Here is an 8,840-nt window from a genome sequence, read left to right as displayed (position 1 = left end):
ATCAAATTTCCTCTCCAAACATCACCTGAATAATTTACTTTTTTTCCTTCTTTTCATGCTTTTTTTTTTAATATATTTAATCATTTTTCCACTTTTTTGGCACAATTTTTGGGATTCTGCCACAAATCCCAGTCAGGAAATTTTAATTTTATTTCTCCCAATTCCTCGTATATTATTTTTATTATTTTAAAAAAAATCAGATTTTTTTTTTTTTTTACTATTTCAGGGGTTTTTTTGGGGGGAAATTTTTGAAGCTTGAAACTCGTTGGAAAAACGGATTTTTTTTTTTTTTTCCTGTGATCCCTCCCCCCAAAAAAAACTGCATTTTTTTTTTGTTTTTAAATTCTTTTTCTTCTTTTTTCCCCTCGTTTTTCTACATTCACAGTTGAATTTTTCAAGAAGGAAAGGCGCTTTTTTGTGGCTGAGCAGGACAAGCCAAGAAACATTCAGCATTGCCTCAAAAATCCAATCCCTAAAAAAAAATAAAAGCCCTAAAAAAAAAAAAAAATCATAATTATTAAAAAAAAAATCATAATGATTAAAAAAAAAAAAAAAGCGACTTTCCTTTAAATTTTGTAAATTTTTTTTTCCTTTTTTCTTTTTTTTTTCAAGATCTTTTCTACTTTTATTTTTGTTTTTTTTTTCCATCTCTTTCTGCCTCAACCTCAGCCAGGAAATGCAACAGTTGAACCTTTTTTTTGTGTATTTCAGAGGTTTTTTGTCTATTTTTGGAAATTTTTTTGACCATTTCAGAAATTTTTTATCCATTTCACAATTTTTTTTGTCTATTTTGGATTTTTTTTTTGTCCATTTTATTATTTTTTTTGTCCACTTCAGAAGATTTTTTTGCCCATTTCTGAATTTTTTTTTTTGTCCATTTCCGAATTTTTTTTTGTCTATTTTTGGAATTTTTTTTGTCTATTTTATATTTTTTTTAGTCTATTTCAGGATTTTTTTTTTTGTCCATTTCACAATTTTATTTTTGTCCATTTCACAATTTTTTTTGTCTCTTTTGGAATTTTTTTCTGCCTATTTCAGAAATTTTTTTTGTGTCTTTCAGCTGGTTTTTTCTCCATTTCTGACCCTTTTTCACGTATTTTTTTGTCCATTTTTGACCTATTTTTTTACCCATTTCACAACTTTTTTTTTTATCCTTCTCTCACTATTTTTTTCCCCTTTTTTTAATCCTTTTCTCATCATCATTTTTTTCCCCAAATTCTTTTTTTTTTTTCGGTGTAAAATTTTTGGAGAAAAAAAAAAAAAAAAAAGAGAGAAACCTCAATAAATTCTTTTTTTTTTTTTTTTGCTGTTGTTTTTTGGGGAAATTGAGACTGTGACCTCACTCACACACACTCACTCCTCTTCGAAATAAATCCCTTTTTTTCTCTCTCTCTCTCTCTCTTATTTCTTTTTTTGGGATTTGCCTCATCCTGGAGATTCCCAAAATCTCTGGGCAATTCCCAAATCTGCAGGAATTCCATAAATCCATGGAAAATTCCCTAAATTTTATTTATTTTTTTGTCCCACTTTCTCACTCTCTCATTCTCCAGCAGCCAAAACCTCACAAAGCACCACGACAATCCAAATTTTCCTTATTTTTTTTTTTTTATCTTCTCCAAACTCAGCCACACTTTTGGGAGGAATTTTATTTTTTATCCCCCTTTTTTTTTGGGTTTTTTTTTGGGGGGTTTTTTTCCTGTTTCTCTCAGAATTTTTTTAGAGGATCAAATTCCCTCTTCGGATTGGGGTAAAGGGATGTGATCAATCAAAATGTTTGGGAATATTTTATAATTTTGGGGGTTTTTTTTAATATTTTAATTTTATTTTCTTCACTCACTCGTGTCCTCTCATCGCTCCCAAACGTTCCTCACACGTTCCTCATTCCCTGGGGGGGATTTTTTTGGGGGGTTTTGTTTTGTTTTAGGGTTTTGGTTTTTTTTTTTTAGGAGATTTGGAGATTTTTTGTCCTTTTTCTTTTGTTTTTTTTGTTGTTGTTTCTGTTGTCTCGGTGGTGTTGGTTTGGTTGGTTTTGTTGGTTTTGTTGGTGGTTTGTTTTTTTCCAGTGGGGGTCTCCTCAGGTGTCGTCCCAATGGTGAGTGATCTGGAAAAAAAGGGGGAAAAATGGGATTTAAGGGTTGGAAATGGGGTTAAAGGAGAAAAAAATGGGATTTAAGGAAGGGAAATGGGGTTGAGAGAGGAAAAATGGGATTTAAAGGGGGGGAAATGGGGTTGAAGGAGACAAAATGGGATTTAAGGAGGGGAAAATGGGGTTAAAGGACAAAAAAAATGGGATTTATGGGGGAAAACAGGATTGAGAGGGGAAAATGTGATTTAAGGAGGGGAAAATGGGGTGTAGAGAGGAAAAATGGGATTTAAGGGGGGGAAATGAGGTTAAAGGAAAAAAAATGGGATATAAGGAAGGGAAATGGGGTGGAGAGGGAAAAAATGGGATTGAGAGGGAGAAAAAGGGGGATAAAGGGGAAAAATGGGATTTAAAGGGGGGAAAATGGGGTGGAGAGGGGGAAAAATGGGGTTTAAGGGGGTGAAATGGGGTTGAGAGGGGGGAAAATGGGATTTAAAGGGGGGTATAAATGGGGTTGAAGGAGAGAAAATGGGATTTTTGGGTTGGAAAATGGAGTGAAAGAGGAAAAATGGGATTTAAGGGGAGAAAAATGGGGTTGAGAGGGGAGAAATGGGATTTAAGAGGAGGGAAATGGGGTTGAGAGGGGTTAAAAAAACAAACCCCAAACCAAATCTAAACACCCCAAATCAGGGTGAAAAAAAAAAATGGGGTTGGATCCAAATCTTGGGAGATTTTTCCAACCTTTCACAATTCCAGGATTACACAAAAAAAAAAAAAAAAAAAAAAACCACAAAAAAACAAACAAAAAAAAACCAAAAAAAAAAAAAAAAAAAACACCACAAAAAACCCAAACTAACCCTCAATCCCCCAAATCCCAGAAGAAAAACCAAAAAAAAAAGGAGGAAAAAAATCAACTTTGTAGGACGTAAAGAGAAATAAAAAAAAACCCAAAAAAATGTCTTTTTTTTTTCCCCGCCAAAACCCAGGCAAACAGAAACTTTCCTGAATTATTTTTTTTAGGTGGGAAAATTAAAAAATGAGGCTAAAACCTCTCACCAAGCTTGATTCTTGAGTTTCCTCAGCTCTTTTGTGGCCCAGGTGGCGAGGGTTTTCGTTTTGTTCGTTTTGGATCTCCTCCCTTCCGTGAGCAGCTCGTGGATCATGGGTCTGGCTTCTACTAATTTCAGGACATCCTTGCCAAAAGCTGTACACAAATCCCTGGAAGGAAAAAAAAAAAGGGAAAAAAAAATTGGGGGAATAAAATAAAATTTAAAAAAAAAATTACGTGAGCGGAAAAAAAATTGATTAGGTGAAGGGGATTTGGGGTTTTTAAAAAATGTGGTTAGAAAATGGTCAAAAAGGGGTTTTTTTTTCACAGTTCTCCTGAAATTTAGTAGGAAAGATGGAAATATTTGAGTTTGGTGGTTTGTGTTGGTTAAAGGATGAGGGGTTTTTTTTGGTTCTAAATTCCTGGAAAAATCCTAAATCTGGGGTTTTAGTGAGGATTTTCTTGCCTTTGGAATTGCTTCATACCTGGAGCCAAACCCTAAAATTGACACTAAAAACTTCAGCCAGCAGGAAAAAGGGCAGATTCCAGGATTTCAACCTGACTTCCTCTGTTCCCTAAGGATTTTTTTTTGTTCTGAACTGGAAAAATCCTAAATCTGGGACTTCAACGATGGGACTTCTCGCTTTCGGAATCGCTTCACACTCGGAGCCAAAACCCCAAAACTGACCCCAAAACTGACACTAAAAACCTCAGCCACGCAGGAAACAAGGGGCAGATTCCAGGATGTCAATCTGGCTTCCCTAAGGATGTTCCCTAAGGATTTTTTTGTTCTGAACTGGAAAAATCCTAAATCTGGGATTTTTGTGCTGATTTTTTCAGCAGCGGAATCGCTTCACACCCGGAGCCAAAACCCCAAAACTGACCCCAAAACTGGCCCCAAACCCTCATCCAGGCAGGAAAAAGGGCAAATTCCAAGATTTCAACCTGGCTTCCATAAGGATTTTCCCTAAGGATTTTTTTTGCTCTGAACTGGAAAAATCCTCAATCTGGGATTTTAATGATGATTTTCTCGCCTTCGGAATCGCTTCACACCTGGAGCCAAAACCCCAAAACTGACCCCAAAACTGGCCCCAAAACCCTCATCCAGGCAGGAAAAAGGGCAGATCCCAGGATTTCAACCTGACTTCCTCTGTTCCCTAAGGATGAGCTGGTTTTGGTTCTAAACTCCTGGAAAAATCCTAAATCTGGGATTTTTGTGACGATTTTTTTCGGCAGCGGAATCGCTTCACACCCAGAGCCAAAACCCCAAATCCCAACCCCAAAACTGGCCCCAAACCCTCATCCAGGCAGGAAAAAGAGCAGATCCCAGGACATTTCCTGGGAGCAGTGGGATGGGCACTCCTCACCCTATGAGGCCGGCAGCACAGGCCACCACCCCGTCCGTGTGATCCTCGTCCCCCGCGATGTGGTCGATGTAGGACAGGATAAACTCCACCCTGGGCTGCACCAGCATCACGTCAGCTGCAGCAGCAAACAAAAATAAAGGGGATTTTTGGTCAGATCTGGGAATTTTTAGGATGTTTCCCAAAAAAAAAAAAAAATAAATCCAGCTTGGATTTTCTCTGGTTTTGCTGGGAGGGAAATGATCCTGGGTTATTGGGGGGTTTTTGATGGTCGCTGCTCGGAGGGAAGGGATGGGGCAGGACACCAAAAGGGGAATGAAAGGGAATTCCTGGATTTATGGAAATGTGCCAGGAGTGTGGGAATTCAGGGAAAAATGGGATTCGGGAGGGGAAAAGGGATTCAGGGAATTAAGGAGGAAAAAAGGGAATTTAGGGGGGGGAAAAAGGGGATTTGGGGGGAAAAAGGGAAAATAAGGGATTAAGGGAATTCAGGGAAAAAAGGAAAATAAGGGATTCAGGGAATTTAGGAAATTCAGGGAGGAAAAAAGGGAATTTAGGGGGAAAAGGGAAAATAAGGAATTCAGGGAATTCAGAGGGGGAAAAAAGGGAATTCAGGGGAAAAAAAAGGGAATTAAGGGAATTATTGGGAGAAAAGGGGGATGTGGTTTGGAGGTGACACTGGATGATTTCAAAGGAAGGGAAGGAGCAGGGACATGCCCATGGATGTGACAACCCCAAAAGGAGGTTTTATATCAGATATTTAGGAACATTTCTCCAGAGAAAAGGTTCTAAATGCCCCAGAAATGTGTGGATGGGAAACTGAGGGAAGGGAAAAAGGGAAGAAAAAAAAGGGGAAAAAAAAGGGGAAAAAAAGGGGAAAAAAAAAAGGCAAAAGGAAAGGAAAAAGGAAAGGAAAGGGGAAAGGAAAGGGGAAAGGAAAGGGGAAAGGAAAGGGGAAAGGAAAGGGGAAAGGAAAGGGGAAAGGAAAGGGGAAAGGAAAGGGGAAAGGAAAGGGGAAAGGAAAGGGGAAAGGAAAGGGGAAAGGAAAGAGGAAAGGAAAGAGGAAAGGATTGGAAAGGAAAGGAAAGGAAAGGAAAGGAAAGGAAAGTCAAGGAAAGGAAAGGAAAGGATAAGGAAAAGGAAAAGGAAAAGGAAAAAGAAAAGGAAAAGGAAAAGGAAAGGAAAAAGGAAAAGGAAAAGGAAAAGGAAAAGGAAAAGGAAAAGGAAAAGGAAAGGAAAGGCCCCCCGTGGGACACTCACGGTGCACGTTCTCCTGGTCTCCCTTCAGCCCCTGGATGATGCCAGTGTAAGCCTCCAGGCAGCCCTCCCTCAGCTCGTTCAGGTAATCCACCATGTCATAGTCAGACTGGGAAATGCACAGAATGGTTACATTAATTCAAATTAAAACCAGATTAAAATCCAGTCCGACTCGACCTTATCGTAGGAAACAAGAATCTCTTGTTGATTTCAGTCAGAATCGATGGTGGGGGTAATCAACGGGGCTTAATTGAGGAATAAATCTTGTTTGTTGGAGGAATAATAAAAAGCTTGAAAGCCCCAAAATGTGAATGGTAAAAAGCTTGAAACCCTCAAAAATGTAAATGATAAAAAGCTTGAAAACCCCAAAATGTCAATGATAAAACCCCCCAAAATATGAATGAGAAAAAGCTTGAAACCCCCAAAATGTGAATGATAAAAACCCCCAAAATATAAACGATAAAAAACTTGATACCCTCGAAATGTCAATGATAAAAAGCCCCAAAATATAAATGATAAAAAGCTTGAAACCCCCAAAATGTAAATTATAAAAAGCCTGAAAACCCAAAAATATAAATTATAAAAACCCCCAAAATATGAATGATAAAAAGCTTGAAACCCCCAAAATGTCAATGATAAAACCCCCCAAAATATAAACAATAAAAAACTTGATACCCCTAAAATGTCAATGATAAAAAGCCCCAAAATATAAATGATAAAAACCTTGAAACCCCCAAAATATAAATAATAAAAGCATAAAACCCCCAAAATATAAATGATAAAAAGCTTGAAAACCCCCAAAATGTAAATTATAAAAACCTTGAAACCCCCAAAATACAAATTATAAAAACCTTGAAACCCCCAAAATGTAAATTATAAAAAACTTGAAACCCCCAAAATATAAATGATAAAACCTTGAAATCCCCAAAATATAAATTATAAAAACCTTGAAATCCCCAAAATATAAATAATAAAACTTACAAAAAGCCTGAAAACTCGTGGAATCCATCCTGGGTGAATCCACAAACGACCTCTCACCCACCCCAAAAACACATCCTTTAACTAAACCACCCTTTTTTATTCCTACCAGCTCCTCCCTGAGCATGAAAGGTGCCACCTGGGCCTGTCCCCTGGCTGTCCCCTGGCCTTGGGGACACTCACCTTGTCCACCTGGGCCTGGGAGGCCTGCTGCAGGGTGTTGAGCACCACGTCCAGGTATTTTTTAAATTCTCCTCCGATGGCCAAGGCGATGTCCCCAAAAACTGAGAGGATCTGGGGCTTCACTGACCTGTGCACGTTCTCGTTCTGTAGGGGACAAAAAAATTATCCCAAAATATCCCAAAATATCCCAAAAAGGGGCTGGATGAGGTGGGAAAAGGGGAAGGGAAAAGGAGACGGCCTCAAGATGCATCAAAAAGGGGTTTTTTGGGGTTTTTTTGGGGGTGTAAAAGGTGGGAGGAAGGAGAGGGAAGGGTTTGGAAAATTGAGGAAGGGATTTGGGAGAGGGAAAGAGGAAAAAGGGAAAGAGGGAGGAAATGAGAAGGAAGGAAAGGAGGTGGGAAGGATGGAATTCAGAATTCGGGAAGGAATTTGGGAGGAAGGGGTTTGGAAGGAAGGAATTTAGAAGGGAGGAAATCAGAAAGGAAATCAGAACAGAAATCAGGAAGGAATTCAGGAAGGAAGAGAAGGAGGGAGAGAGAGTGTGGGAAAGAAGGAGAGTGGGAGAGAGAAAGGAATTTGGGAGGAATTCAGGAAGGAAATCAGAACAGAAATCATGAGGGAAATCAGGAAGGAAGAGAAAGAGGGAAGGAGAGACTGTGGGAGGGATGGAGAGTGGGATGGAGAAAGGAATTTGAGAGGAATTCAGGAAGGAATTCAGGAAGGAAATCAGAAAAAAAATCATAACAGAAATTAGAACAAAAATCAGAAAGTAAATCAGGAAGGAATTCAGGAGGGAAATCAGGAAGGAAGAGAAGGAGAGAAGGAGGGAGAGAGTGTGGGAGAGATGGAGAGTGGGATGGAGAAAGGAACTGGGGAGGAATTCAGAAAGGAACTCTGAAAGGAATTCAGGAAGGAATTCAGAAAAGAAATCACAACAAAAATCAGAATGGAATTCAGGAAGGAAGAGAAGGAGTGAGAGTGTGGGAGAGATGGAGAGTGGGAGGAATTCAGGAAGAACTCGAGACTCCAGAAGGGATTTACGCAGGAATTCAGGAAGCTGATAAATGAGACACTCCCTCAGAACCCAAACCACCAAACCCATGAGGAATTCCCGGGGGATTCCTCCCCCTTGTGCCACCCCCGTGTCCCCAGGGGTGTCCCCATGTTCCCAGGGGCTGTCCCCATGTCCCCTGGGGCTGTTCCCAGGGCTGTCCCCGTGTCCCCAGGGGCTGTCCCCAGGGCTGTCCCCGTGTCCCCAGGGGCTGTCCCCATGTCCCCTGGGGCTGTCCCCGTGTCCCCAGGGGCTGTCCCCAGGGGCTGTCCCCGTGCCCCCTGGGCTGTCCCCGTGTCCCCTGGGTGTGTCCCCGTGTCCCCTGGGGATGTCCCCAGGGCTGTCCCCGTGTCCCCAGGGCTGTCCCCGTGTCCCCAGGGCTGTCCCCAGGCTGTCCCCGTGTCCCCAGGACTGTCCCCAGGGCTGTCCCCGTGTCCCCAGGGCTGTCCCCGTGTCCCCAGGACTGTCCCCAGGGCTGTCCCCGTGTCCCCAGGGCTGTCCCCGTGTCCCCTGGGCTGTCCCCATGTCCCCTGGGGTGTCCCCAGGGCTGTCCCCGTGTCCCCAGGGCTGTCCCCGTGTCCCCAGGGCTGTCCCCATGTCCCCAGGGGTGTCCCCGTGTCCCCTGGGGATGTCCCCAGGGCTGTCCCCGTGTCCCCTGGGGCTGTCCCCAGGGCTGTCCCCGTGCCCCCAGGGGCTGTCCCCAGGGGCTGTCCCTGTGTCCCCAGGGCTGTCCCCGTGTCCCCACTCACCCCCAGGTTCTCCAGGAGCAGCTGCATCACCTCGTCACAGAAGGGCAGGATGTTGGACTGCAGGGCCCTGCACAGGTCCCCCACCAGCCCCACGGCCGACAGGCACACCTGCAGTGGGGCAGGGACG

At 41.9% G+C, this 8,840-nt stretch overlaps 1 protein-coding gene across 1 annotated transcript; it reads right to left on the bottom strand.

The window, feature by feature from the left end:
* Window positions 1–1,791: 1,791 nt before the first annotated feature.
* KPNB1 (karyopherin subunit beta 1) lies at window positions 1,792–8,818 on the bottom strand. The gene is made up of 6 exons (XM_066340299.1): window positions 8,714–8,818; window positions 6,914–7,057; window positions 5,756–5,861; window positions 4,499–4,613; window positions 3,140–3,301; window positions 1,792–2,101 (listed from the first exon to the last, which is right to left on the bottom strand). Coding segments are annotated over exons 1-6 (555 nt in total). The 5' UTR covers window positions 8,741–8,818; the 3' UTR covers window positions 1,792–2,100.
* Between the last annotated feature and the right edge of the window lie 22 nt (window positions 8,819–8,840).

This window comes from Sylvia atricapilla, unplaced genomic scaffold (genome assembly GCF_009819655.1).
Source record: "Sylvia atricapilla isolate bSylAtr1 unplaced genomic scaffold, bSylAtr1.pri scaffold_210_arrow_ctg1, whole genome shotgun sequence".
Classification (NCBI taxonomy): domain Eukaryota; kingdom Metazoa; phylum Chordata; class Aves; order Passeriformes; family Sylviidae; genus Sylvia; species Sylvia atricapilla.
This window is presented reverse-complemented; position numbering and strand designations above follow the sequence as displayed.